Source organism: Pavona decussata, unplaced genomic scaffold (assembly GCF_977016875.1).
Source record: "Pavona decussata unplaced genomic scaffold, jaPavDecu1.1 SCAFFOLD_300, whole genome shotgun sequence".
In the NCBI taxonomy this organism is placed as follows: domain Eukaryota; kingdom Metazoa; phylum Cnidaria; class Anthozoa; order Scleractinia; family Agariciidae; genus Pavona; species Pavona decussata.
In genome coordinates this window covers 2017426-2031465 of record NW_028145697.1, presented here as the reverse complement: position 1 = coordinate 2031465, position 14040 = coordinate 2017426, and the positions used below count along the sequence as shown (strand labels likewise).

Here is a 14040-nt window from a genome sequence, read left to right as displayed (position 1 = left end):
ACTTGCGTCAAGTTTCAAACATTTTCGATATTTAACCCCCGAGTGGAAATCGCCGCTTCTACACATGTAATTTAAAACTGCGACAAAGATTGCACAAAAATCGCATGTGTAAACGAGCCGTTTATACATCCGCTGCATTGACTGAGGTTTAGATAAAAATAGCGTTTAGATTGTCTTTGAAATTTTTTTCAGTTGCGGCAAACCCACTCACCACCCAGAAAGAAAAGTTTAATTTTGGAAAACGTTAAACATTCCTGCATCCTTTTACTTTGGAAATAAAAGATGGAAACTCCGCCACAAAAATGTTCTACTCGACAAAGTTTATTTGAAGGCCACACTCAATAATTTTAAAATTTTATCCATGGACTCAAATAGACAGCCCCATGCAGGCCTGACCGTTAGAATTAGACGGGAGATGTTTAAGGAGACTGGACGAATGACTGGAATGATTAATCAATGATGTATAATTATCACTTACAAATTAATTTGAGTAATTTAAATTCATGACGTTTTACAAGGGTCAGTTATCAATGATTTTCTCTGCGAGTTGACGGATAGCCATATAGCGATGCCGTAAACAAAATATGAGAAAGTTTTGGATCATTTTGATCGCTTTTGCCTTTGCATACCTTGCACAAGGTAAGTTTAAGTACTTTCTCTAATTATTTCTAGCTTTGCCAGCCTACTGATCGGTTTAACTGCTAAATATTTCCAGTTACCGATGAAAACAGTACTAAACACTAACTACAGTTGTGACCAAATTTACTGTTTCCCAAAAATTGTTTTCCGTTTCTGCGCATGCAAAACGTAACAATATACGTTTCTTATTTATTTAGGGACATTTTTTTGCAACAAAAATTGTTCTTGGGTCAGCAAAAATTTCTCGGGTCTTTGCTGCCCTTACATTATTTCATTTGCATAGTGGACAATCAATGCGACATTCAGAAAGCAGAGAAAATGAGACGTGCGACCTCATTCCCACTAGCGGCGGGGCAGCTGAAAAAAAAAAAAAGAAAAGAAGAAAGAAAAAGAAAAAGAAATTTAAAGAGAAGAATTTTCGGCGACAAAGTGCAGATTAGAGAATTTTTTCCTTCGTCAGAACGGAACGGGTGTTGGGGAAAAAAAGATGTAGGTATTGTAAAACGTAAGCGGGAAATGTGGGAGTATATATTATGCGATGCGAAAATATATTTAAAATTACGCGAAATATGTGAGTGTTCTGCGCTGAAAGTAGACGTACCTTCAAGTCGAGTTCAGCGATATTTTTTTGCGCAAAGAACAAAGTTCTCCGGGAAAGCATGAAGCCGAAGCCCCCTTTGAACCAGATAAGAGATGGAAGCAACAGACTCAGAAACAAAATAAACTAGCAAGTCTAATGCACACCTGTTACCTTGCCTGGGAAAGAAATCCGATTTTCTGCTCACACTCCTAAGGGAACTTTCTAGTTTAGGACAATCGCGCTTCCTGTTGAAGCCAAAATTGATCGCGGCTTCAATATTTTTGAGCTCCGTGCACGTTACATGTTTGTAAAAATCGAACCCAATTTTATCCCTCAAATACTTCAAGGCTATTCAAGGGTAAATCGGAAAATTATAAAAAAAAATGTGGTATTAAAATACGCTGTTAACACAGCAGCTTTGTTTCCCATTTCAGACGCAAACAAATAGGTTAGAACATTAGTTCTTCCATGCTGCAGCTAATAAGCTGTCGGTTGCTTCAGCATGAATTTTTTAGAGATGTTTTTAAACTTCTTTAGTTGACTGAATAGGCCATTCCCGAGTTGAATATATACGATGTCTCAGCAATTTCATTTTCATGTTCTGATAATTCCACCTTTAGCGAAACTTAAGAACGCCATGCGTGCATCGTTGACGATGCTTGCCGACATGGGATTTTGGCCAGCCAAAACGTCCTCCAAACGTTACATAAGTAAACTTTCAACTTATCCTCTTGAGTCAGTTCCTAATTTTTCTTTTTACCCTTAAAACCTCCGCGTTCAGTTGCAAGATGTGATGCCCTACGCACAAGCAAAGACCTAGCTTAACTCTACATAAATGAGAGCTACATTTTTAAAGAAGGAGAGAACACTTGTAGTATTTACACTCCTAGCACTTCTTGAATGCCGTGAGTCTGCGTTTTGGTTTTTACTATTGTCCGTTCTTACCAATGAAGCAGTGTTACCGGATAAGGGTATTTTGAAGTTTCCTCCAGTTTTTATCGCATAATTTTCCGCCTTGAAAAATACGCCCAGGTTTTTCTTAGCAAGAAATCTCGCTCAGTGCGACCAGGACTAGCGCAAATTGCATTAGAGTCGTAAAGAGAAACCCATTTTACAAAATATAATTGCTCCGTCAAAAGCAATTTCTCGTTTTTTCTACTTCCAGGCAATTCCCTACCTTTAAAAACTACCAAAGAAGAGCACATTTCACTTGTGTTGCCTTCTGAAGAGACCAAAGGCGACTTCTTTGGACCTGGCTTCATAGCCAATGGGGTTGAATCCCCAAACAGCGCACTGAGGACTTTAAAAGGGACTCAGGCGTCATCAAGGGATGAAGTACCTTCAGACGAAGGACATGGACGGACACCAACTGATCCAAGTAAGATAAGGATACCGGATAAGGGTATTTTGAAGTTTCTTCTTTTGACCGCATAATTTTCCGACTTGAAAAATACACCCAGGTTTTTCTTAGCAAGCAATCTCGCTCAGTGGCACCGGGACTATTAAAAATTACATTAGAGTCGTAAAGAGAAACCCATTTTTCAAAATACAATGGCTCCGTCAAAAGCAATTTCTCGTTTTTTTTTTACTTACAGGCAATTCCCTACCTTTAAAAACTACCAAAGAAGAGCACATTTCACTTGTGTTGCCTTCTGAAGAGACCAAAGGTGACTTCTTTGGACCTGGCTTCATAGCCAATGGGGTTGAATCCCCCAACAGCGCACTGAGGACCTTAAAAGGGACTCAGGCGTCATCAAGTGATGAAGTACCTTCACAGGAAGGACATGGACGGACATCAACTGGTTCAAGCAAGTTGTTAAAGAATTACAACTCTGGTATAAAACCTTCCAAAAAGGTTTTACGTCTCTTGAAATCTAGACAGCCCCATCATGCCTGGAGCACACTTAAGTCTAAGAAGTTGATGTCTGAAATAAGGGATCTTCTCATAGATTCTGCCACTAAGCAGACTGAGCACACACTCACGGGATGGGATCCCGGTGAGGAGCAATCAAGTATTAAAGATTACGAACCAGACGATAATGAAGAATCAGCCGATAAATGGAATCCTGGTGAGGAACAATCAAGTATTGAAGATTACGAACCAGACGACGATGAAGAATCAGCCGATGAATGGGATCCCCGTGAGGAACAATCAAGTATTGAAGATTACGGATCTGACGACGATGAAGAATCAGCCGATGAATGGGATCCCGGTGAGGAACAATCAAGTATTAAAGATTACGGATCTGACGATGATGAAGAATCAGCCGATGAATGGGATCACGGTGAGGAACAATCAAGTATTGAAGAGTACGGATCTGACGGTGACGATGAATCGGACGATGAATGGGATCCCGGTGAGGAACAATCAAGTCTTGAAGATTACGGATCTGACGGTAATAAAGAATCAGACGATGAAAGGAATCACGGCGAGGAACAATCAAGTCTTGAGGATTACGAACCTGACGATGATGAAGAATCGGACGATGAATGGGATCACGGTGAGGAACAATCAAGTACTGAAGATAACGAACCTGACGATGCTGAAGAATCGGACGATGAATGGGATCCCGGTAAGAAACAATCAAGTACTGAAGATTACGAACCTGACGATGCTGAAGAATCGGTCGATGAATGGGATAATGGTGAGGAACAATCAAGTATTGAAGATTACGAGCCTGACGAGGATGAAGAATCTGCCGGTGAATGGGATCCCGGTAAGGAACAATCAAGTACTGAAGATTACGGCCCTGACGATGATGAAGAATCAGCCGATAAATGGGATCCTGGTGAGGAACAATCAAGTATTGAAGATTACGAACCAGACGACGATGAAGAATCAGCCGATGAATGGGATCCCGGTGAGGAACAATCAAGTATTGAAGATTACGGATCTGACGACGATGAAGAATCAGCCGATGAATGGGATCCCGGTGAGGAACAATCAAGTATTAAAGATTACGGATCTGACGATAATGAAGAATCAGACGATGAATGGAATCACGGTGAAGAACAATCAAGTATTGAAGAGTACGGACCTGACAATGATGAAGAATCGGATGATGAATGGAATCACGGTGAGGAACAATCAAGTACTGAAGAGTACGGACCTGACGATGATGAAGAATCGGATGATGAATGGGATCACGGTGAGGAACAATCAAGTCTTGAAGAGTACGGACCTGATGATGATGAAGAATCAGACGATGGTTGGAGTTCAGGTGAGGAAGACACCAGTGCAGAAGATTCAGGACCTGACGATGAATGGGATAATGGTGAGGAACAATCAAGTATTGAAGATTACGAGCCTGACGAGGATGAAGAATCTGCCGGTGAATGGGATCCCGGTAAGGAACAATCAAGTACTGAAGATTACGGCCCTGACGATGATGAAGAATCAGCCGATAAATGGGATCCTGGTGAGGAACAATCAAGTATTGAAGATTACGAACCAGACGACGATGAAGAATCAGCCGATGAATGGGATCCCCGTGAGGAACAATCAAGTATTGAAGATTACGGATCTGACGACGATGAAGAATCAGCCGATGAATGGGATCCCGGTGAGGAACAATCAAGTATTAAAGATTACGGATCTGACGATGATGAAGAATCAGCCGATGAATGGGATCACGGTGAGGAACAATCAAGTATTGAAGATTACGGATCTGACGACGATGAAGAATCAGCCGATGAATGGGATCCCGGTGAGGAACAATCAAGTATTAAAGATTACGGATCTGACGATGATGAAGAATCAGCCGATGAATGGGATCACGGTGAGGAACAATCAAGTATTGAAGAGTACGGATCTGACGGTGATGATGAATCGGACGATGAATGGGATCCCGGTGAGGAACAGTCAAATCTTGAAGATTACGGATCTGACGGTAATGAAGAATCAGACGATGAAAGGAATCACGGCGAGGAACAATCAAGTCTTAAAGATTACGAACCTGACGATGATGAAGAATCGGACGATGAATGGGATCACGGTGAGGAACAATCAAGTACTGAAGATAACGAACCTGACGATGCTGAAGAATCGGACGATGAATGGGATCCCGGTAAGGAACAATCAAGTACTGAAGATTACGAACCTGACGATGCTGAAGAATCGGACGATGAATGGGATAATGGTGAGGAACAATCAAGTATTGAAGATTACGAGCCTGACGAGGATGAAGAATCTGCCGGTGAATGGGATCCCGGTAAGGAACAATCAAGTACTGAAGATTACGGCCCTGACGATGATGAAGAATCAGACGATATAAGGAATCACGGTGAGGAAAAATCAAGTCTTGAAGATTACGGACCTGACGATGCCGATGAATGGGATCCCGGAGAGGAAAAATCAAGTCTTGAAGATTACGGACCTGACGATGATGAAGAATCAGCCGATGAATGGGATCCCGGTGAGGAACAATCAAGTATTGAAGATTACGGACCTGATGATGATGAAGAATCAGACGATGATTGGGATCCCAGTGAGGAAAAATCAAGTCTTGAAGATTACGGAGCTGATGATGATGAAGAATCGGACGATGAATGGAATCACGGTGAGGAACAATCAAGTACTGAAGATTACGGACCCGATGATGATGAAGAATCAGATGATGATTGGGATCCCGGTGAGGAAAAATCAAGTATTGAAGATAACGGGCCTGATGATGATGAAGAACCAAACGATGAATGGAATCACGGTGAGGAACAATCAAGTACTGAAGATTACGGACCCGATGATGATGAAGAACCAAACGATGAATGGGATCACGGTGAGGAAAAATCAAGTATTGAAGATTACGGACCTGACGAGGATGAAGAAGCAGCTGATGAATGGGATCACGGTGAGGAAAAATCAAGTACTGAAGATTATGAACCTGACGATGATGAAGAATCAGACGATGAATGGAATCACAGTGAGGAACAATCGAGTACTGAAAATTACGGACCTGACGATGATGAAGAATCAGACGATGAATGGAATCACAGTGAGGAACAATCAAGTACTGAAGATTACGAACCCGATGATGATGAAGAATCAGATGATGAATGGATTCACGGTGAGGAACAATCAAGTCTTGAAGATTACGGACCCGATGATGCTGAAGAATCAGACGATGAATGGAATCCCGGTGAGGAACAATCAAGTATTGAAGATTACGGACCTGATGATGATGAAGAATCAGACGATGAATGGAATCACGGTGAAAAACAATCAAGTCTTGAAGATTACGGACCTGACGATAATGAAGAATCAGACGATGATTGGAATCACGGTGAGGAACAATCAAGTATTGAAGATTACGGACTCGATGATGCTGAAGAATCAGACGATGAATGGAATCCCGGTGAGGAACAATCAAGTCTTGAAGATTACGGACCCGACGATAATGAAGAATCAGACGATGAATGGAATCACGGTGAAGAACAATCAAGTACTGAAGAGTACGGACCTGACGATGATGAAGAATCGGATGATGAATGGGATCACGGTGAGGAACAATCAAGTCTTGAAGAGTACGGACCTGATGATGATGAAGAATCAGACGATGGTTGGAGTTCAGGTGAGGAAGACACCAGTGCAGAAGATTCAGGACCTGACGAGGAATGGAATAACGGTGAGGAACAATCAAGTACTGAAGATTACGGCCCTGGCGAGGATGAAGAATCAGACGATGAATGGAATCACGGTGAGGAACAATCAAGTCTTGAAGAGTACGGACCTGACGATGATGAAGAATCAGGTGATGATTGGAGTTCAGGTGAGGAAGACACCAGTGCAGAAGATTCAGGACCTGACGAGGAATGGAATAACGGTGAGGAAACATCTCAAATATTCTAGCATGGGTGATGAAGTAGATCTAGTTGTTGAGCGGAGTTACATGGTAGGGAAGAAGCACCTTTAAAACATTCTTAGTCACAGATTTTTTTGTTGTTTTGAATCTTCGAGAGTTTTTTCTTCCTTACATCCTACAAGGATATCTCCGTTTAATAGTCGCGTTGCACTGTTAACAAATCTTGGTGCTGCAATTCCTGTTGACTGTGATCCTAATGACACCAACTAACGAAAACTGAATTCAATTGTGATGATCGGAGAGCATCCGCCGCTTGTCTCGACTTGTTGACATCTACTTAAGGAGTTAAGATCCGATTTCTCAAAGATAATGTTATGCGGGCATTTGGTTATAAATTGAAACAAGTAATGTTAAATGTCGTTTAATCGAATGGGTAACTTAGACGACATCAAAGAGGACATTGTTGAAGCAAGACAAAGAATGTAAATTTTGTAGTTTTTGGTCATATGAGTGATTGATGCGTCTGTCATCCCTACTTCAAAACCAAAGCGGTTCTTGTTTACTGTCAGATAGTCAGATTGAATCAGGCTTGCACTATTACAACTATTTAACCGAACTTTTTCAATAGTCTCTGATATAAACTGAGCTTTACTTAAAGGATGCGTTTCTTTTAGATAATCCAAATCCGAGGGGCTTTTTTTAATCCAAAGCTAGATTTTGGGTTTCTTTACAACAATACAAAAACAGATACTAACGGTAATCCATATACATGTCCAATACCGGATAGCTTGGAATCATGAACCAACCGTTTCTTTAGTTCGCCGGATCTGCAAAGAATACGCATAGCTAGGGGTAACTAGCCTGCGTCACAGACGGACTATAACCCCCGGTAATAACCGGGGGTTATAGTTCGCCTGTGACGTAGACTAGGGGTAACTCAAAGCAATGTTATTTGCAAGACGTGTTTGCATAGATGCTAAGAAAATCGTCTGCATAATAACGTGGTATCGAGTTTCTCTGGACAATGAAGTATTTATTCACAGTGTGATCCCACAAGACTGTACTTACATCCAATCTCAGTGGTGCCGAGGCAGTCAGCGAACGTAAATTCTTTGTGGCGTTACTTTAATGAGGGTTAACAGGCTGACAGCCCCTGTTCTGGTTGAGATGAGTTCCTCGTTAAATTGCCGTCTGTCAAACTACTATTAAAGGCGCAGTGTCACTGATATTTAGTGTGGCTTTGAATGCGAAAAACTCGTTTGTATCGATGGGATTGTTAAAATAATGATTCAGTAATGTTAACAATTGTCCTACGAGTATACAAAAACTAGTATTTGTTATCTTTTGCTGTGGATGGCTTGGATGGAAATGGATTACAACTTGAAAAAAACTCTTCTCGCGGATTTTGGAGAAATTGCAAAAGACGTATTTATAGTTTGTTCTTCATTGGGGAAATCAGTTAATATTTCCCTCCCGGTGTTCAACGAACAATTTTATGTTAGAAAAGGTTCTGTGTTAAATATTTGACTAGCTTTGATCAAAATACGGCAAAATCTCCTTGACAGTGTCCCTCTAACTACAGTGCATTTGTCTTTCGTCTCCCATGGCGGTGGCACATAAAATGAGCACAAATTTACCGCGCGTAACGTGATCTAACCATCGTTCTTTTTTATCAAGGTGAATCGTACGGCAAGTCTGAGACGAGTGCTAAGCTTGATGCAAAAAAGCAGTTCCCAATGCCAGCTTCTGGCATCCGCTGGAATGGTTTGTCCATGGCCCATCACAGAAGCCACGATGTTGCTGCTAAATCACGCAAGAAGACAAAAAGAAGCACGAATGACAATAATGGGCCCACTTCGGTATCCACAACTTTACCTATTGTTGTGTTTGTTCTTGGAGCAGCATTGGTAATACTTCTGATGGCAGTCTTCTTTATATATTCATGGTAAGCAAAGCTAAAAGCATTGCATGCGAAAGTATTGTTATTAATCCTGCTTGTAACGCCGTATCCAGATGCATAGAACACGACACAGCCAGTTGTTATTTCTTGGTACGTACTGTAAGCACACACTAATATCCCCTCCCCAAGTTATAGACACATTTAATGGTAAATAAACAGAAAGCTATAAAATGCAGCATCCTGTGGCAAATGTATTACAATAGGCTGATTTAGCAAAAGAACGCGAACGTCAGTTGACAACGGCGCGCGCATCAAGAATACCCAAAAGATAGTCGAAATAGACTCGCGTCCAGACTATTTCTCGCGCTCTCGCGTCCTCAATTGACGTTCCCGTTCTGTTACTAAATCAGCCTAACAACAAATATGGGAGCATCTTCTAGCGGTATCATAAGCCTACTCCTATCCATTCCTTCACACTTTGACGAAAGTGTGTTGATTATCCCGTGGCGAGCGGTTCTCCTTCCTCAATTTTCTATCCCAACATCCAAGATGCACTCTGCGATCCTGCGCGCGACACAGACATGTAACTAGTTGGATTCCCACAAATAATTGCTTGGCATTTGGTGTTACTTTTCCTTCTTTCTTCTCTGCTAGATTATATAAAGGAGAATAGGTGTGATACAACTAGGACTTTCCTGAGATAAATCGGCCAATCTATTGGTGATGTTATCGCACGCACGTACCTTAGAGCTGTATATGAGTACTAGGCCAATCCAATATGTTAATTTGACAAGCTGAGTTTTCTACCAGCAACTTAGCCAACAAAGCAAAACCAGCATGGCTAAGTTTGAGTTTTAAGAAGGTTTCTTTTGGAAAATTTGTTTCTTGTTTAGTTACATGCAAAAATGAAATGGAATGTAGGACACGTGACTCCCACGTCGTTAATCCTCAGCTAGTGGAATTCAGATTAATTAATATGTGTCCATGGTTTGCGACTTTCAAAAGTTGAAACAATCTGTTTCAAGTTCTTACCTTGTGTTCCAAAAATTCATCAATACTGATTACAGTTTTCTCTCCCTACGAGAATACTCTTCATGTCTTCATTTCACCAGCCCCCAGTTGTTCAAAAAGCGGATAACTTTATCCACTGGATAGGTCGCTATCCGGCAGATAAAATGTGTGCAAGATTTTCCCGATAGCCTTATAATTTGTGGATAGGGTAGAAGCAAATGTGAAATTTAAGTATCGGTGAGAGCTTGATTGTTAGTTTCCCAGGGATTGTGTGGAAAACTTGCCTAAAGCGTTATGTGGAGTATATTTGCTCTATTGGATAGTGACTTATTCAGTGGATAAAGTTATCCGCTCTTTAAACAATTGGGGACAGGTGTATTTGGCGTTTAACATTTTTGGTTTGTTTTGTTTGTCTCACGCAGGCCAATCAGGTCTTATTACGCGTATTTATGTCGGCGGATGAATAAGAATGATATTGAGTCGGGATGGACGAATGATGAACTGTCTAGCATCAGAGTGGAACCAAACGATACTACTGTTTATTCTTCACACATACCTCCTTCTGCCTGTCCTCAGTCACCGCAGAGTTGGGAAGCCGCGCCTAATAGAGATTCAGGTACAACGATCCCATGTATTCTGTTTTTCACCTTTTCCTTTTCAGTTAAGCCTGCAGCCCGTTTCTCAAAAAACTCCCGAACGGTCTTTGGACCAGAGAAGTGTTGCTCAATCCGTTTTCTTCAGTAATCAAATGGTAATAGGTTTTCATGCTATCTATTAAACCGAAGGTTTTTCTTAATCTTGTGCAGTATTCAGATTTTTACCTTTCAATTCAAAATAGCTTTTCGTGTCCGAAATATTGGAGTAACGCATCCCTGATTTTTGCTTGCGGTGCAAGGGTAAACATAACCGTAAGCACAAGATTTTATATGAACAATGAGAAACGCATACGCAAGCGTGTGGTAAGGTAAGGTAAGGTAACGTCTTTATTTAATGAGAGTAGCACTTAATAATTATGTACTATATATTAAATTAACGAAAACTAATATTTTGTATCCCAACAGTTGGAAGACATTTGGCTGGGCTAAGCAATTTCCAGAATGACCGATCTCCAAGCATCTTAGACTACACTGGCGGCCGACCACGATACCAGGTCCTTTACGAGGATCGACAACGCGACTTACGTAATGCTGAACGAAGACAAGTCATTAAACAACAAAGTGCACAAAAAAGAAATTCGCTTGTTGATAGCTTAATGGTTGCCAAAGCAATTATTGATGACCATGCTAGGAACAAAGAATATGAAGAGAAAGCATTGGAACGCCGACAGAAGATTAAACAGAACAGCGAATTTTCTTCAGGACGTCTTGGCCAAAAGAAGCGTCGATTGTCATTCGCAGAAGAGGTTCAAAACGCTTGTGGTGTGATTACACCAAACTGGCAGGATAATGAAAGGCAGGAGCAATCCAAAGCAAAGCGTCGCAAAATAAAGCATGAAATTTCTGGTAAGAGGAGGCCATCTCTCCTGGATGAAATTCAAGTGGCAAAATCTGTCATCATGGAAAGCCCAAAGAAGTATGTATTGCATCCTAGGCTGGTTGAAGAGGTAAGAAATACGTTGGACCACAGTTGGACAGGTAAAGTGCAACCTTAGGCCAACCAAAAAATGTTTCGTCTTAATTCTTCATCACCTGACCGTCACTGTTGCCTATAGTCGGGTTCCTTTTCTAGAGTACTTCCAAGCTTTGGTATGCTGTTCTATACGTCTAAACTAACAATAACATCTACAGCGTGATCTTCAAAACCCTCAATCTTTTTTCCTACCCACCAAATGAACCACGTTTTCCAGTGTTGGAGATAAAAGTGAAATGAAACATTTTTTATATCAAATCCCGCGTGAATCGGATCTACTGAACGGTGACCCAAAGCTCTAAGTGACGTCACTGACAAGGCCCCTCAGTTGCCCTCTGCAGCGGAACACCTAAATAGTTAAATCACATTATGATGGCATACATGAAAAATTTGTCTGTTGAGTGTGGGTTTTCCCACTGCATATGTTATGTCTCCTCGATTTTGAGCTGCGGGTGGAGGCAGTGCCCAACGTGAAAAAACAATCTTTAGAACATAAAGCTCGGCAATTTTCCGAGCTTTTAATGTAAAATGTGGGAATTCTTGTCTGTGGAAAGGTGCTTCCGGATTCGTGTAGTAAAATTAACCTCAGAAGTCTGTAGGCTACATGACTCATGAACAAAGTTAACACAACTTTTATTTATTTATTTATTTATTTATTTATTTATTTTCGATTGACAGATGATCAGCGTGGGCCTGGACCCTAATGACTTCTCAGGCTGCTGTTCCTATGGCATGGATTCAAGAGATACTAAGAAGTTCGCAGAGTGAGTAAAAATAAGCAAACCGGTTGAAACTCTAGCCTTTTGACAAACCCCCTTATCTTAGAGTGCTTTCCTTTTGCCAGGACTGGCCGGGCAGAGCAACCAGTCTGTAAATCGAATGCGTCATTTTGAAGGAATGTTGCTGCAAAATCTTGAGAAACAAGACGCCTATGGGCGTTTACGCGGGATGCGTTGGTGTATGTTTAGGACTAAGTGCAGGTGAAAAAGTATCCTCCCGTTGCGATTGAGCTAATGGAATAGTTCGAGTCACAACAGGGTTTAATCCAGGTTTAATTGATTTATTCATTACAATCTGTGACTACGATGAAGAAGGGAAAAAAAAAAACGACGAAAAAGAACTTGACGCGGTTAGCCCTGAGGGCATCCCGCGTAATAATCACTCTGAAACCGGTACGGTTTTGAAGAAATTTGAAGGACAAGCATAAAACTTATCCTTCAAATTGGTCCATTCCGTTTACGAACCGACCGGTCAGTTCTGACAAATGTACAGCGCCCTAAGTTAACACAAGCGTCTTGTGTGAGTCTCTCTCACCATCAAAAAGGTTTTGTCGTCCTAAACTCCAGGACCCTGTTGCTCGAAAGCTGATTAACGTTAATCACCGATTAAAAGCTGGGCCCAGTTGTTCAAAGCCCGATAAAGGAAATCCTGAGTTCATTAACAGGAACTTTGATTCGAGTTTAGTATAAACTGATCAATGAAGACTCTTAAAAATATTTTTGACTTTTCTCTACCGTTAACTTAAAATTAGCTTTTAAAAACATTCTTAATGAGCGAGATGAAAACGTCGGCTTTCGAACAACCGAGCCTAACTAAGGTGTTCATCTCGCTTGTTAAATATCTTTTAAAAAGATAATATTAAGCTAATGACAAAGAAACGTCTACGTCAAAAATAAGAGTTGAAAAACGTTTGGAGAATTCTACAGTGATTTCTGAATTAAGCTTGAGTCAACGTTCAGGTTAACGCAGGATTAATTAGATTCGGGCTTTGAACAACTGGGCCCTGTACCTTTTCCAGACTGACGTTTACACCCTGATCGAAACAACCAACTCCTTGTCATTGTCTAGTTTTGTTATAAATCATTCCATTAGACAGTAGGTCGGAATGGATTGAAACTTGAAAAATATTAGGCTAACGTTTGTCAAGTTCTCTCGCATTTTTGTTTCCAAAATGCGCTAGTTGTTCCTTTCCAGAATTGAGCTGATTTCTTTCCTCTCGTTGTTCTAGAATTTTTTTGTAGTTGAATGAAGGTGTTATTTTACCATTTTTAACAAGAGGTAAAAAAAGAATGACACTTTCTCATTAAGGAGTGACTCTGGGAAAATAAAGGGTGTATTACCATTTTTCACTTCTACACTGATTATAATCTCTTTTCCTCTTAGGAGCTACATCCTGGAGATGGGTGAAACGTTTGATTAAGTGACTCTTGTCGTGCATCATGGAACACGTTTTCAGTCTTTTTTCTTATTTCTTATATTGTACTTCAAGTACGTTTCATCGAAAGGGCCTTCATAACATGGTAACTGTTCATACTTTTCAGAACAGAAATCATGAAACTTCTGGAATTTGTGGGCAAAAAAAATATTACATTATTCTTGACTCTACTTACACTTGATTAAAAGTGGTGGTACAAACGGCCCAAAATAAAGTTGCTTTTTTTACACCAGTGAGGCTTGTATCATTTAATGGACTAACTGGTTTT

The 14040-nt window shown here is 40.8% G+C and overlaps 1 protein-coding gene across 1 annotated transcript; it reads left to right on the top strand.

Annotated features, from left to right (window-relative positions):
- Nucleotides 1–514: 514 nt before the first annotated feature.
- On the top strand, nt 515–14006 carry LOC146454570 (uncharacterized). The gene is made up of 9 exons (XM_085095365.1): nt 515–639; nt 2385–2597; nt 2815–6774; nt 6901–7038; nt 8695–8962; nt 10351–10544; nt 10990–11531; nt 12236–12321; nt 13721–14006. The coding sequence occupies exons 1-9, from the start codon at nt 585–587 to the stop codon at nt 13755–13757; spliced, it is 5493 nt and encodes a 1830-aa protein (XP_084951491.1). The 5' UTR covers nt 515–584; the 3' UTR covers nt 13758–14006.
- The last annotated feature ends 34 nt before the right edge of the window (nt 14007–14040 follow it).

Excerpts from the sequence above, each read along its gene's own strand:
- LOC146454570 (XM_085095365.1), top strand. The coding sequence starts at position 585 with ATGAGAAAGTTTTGGATCATTTTGATCGCTTTTGCCTTTGCATACCTT. Across the intron at positions 8,963-10,350 it reads GTCTTCTTTATATATTCATG|GCCAATCAGGTCTTATTACG; the intron begins GTAAGCAAAGCT and ends TGTCTCACGCAG. Across the intron at positions 10,545-10,989 it reads CGCGCCTAATAGAGATTCAG|TTGGAAGACATTTGGCTGGG; the intron begins GTACAACGATCC and ends GTATCCCAACAG.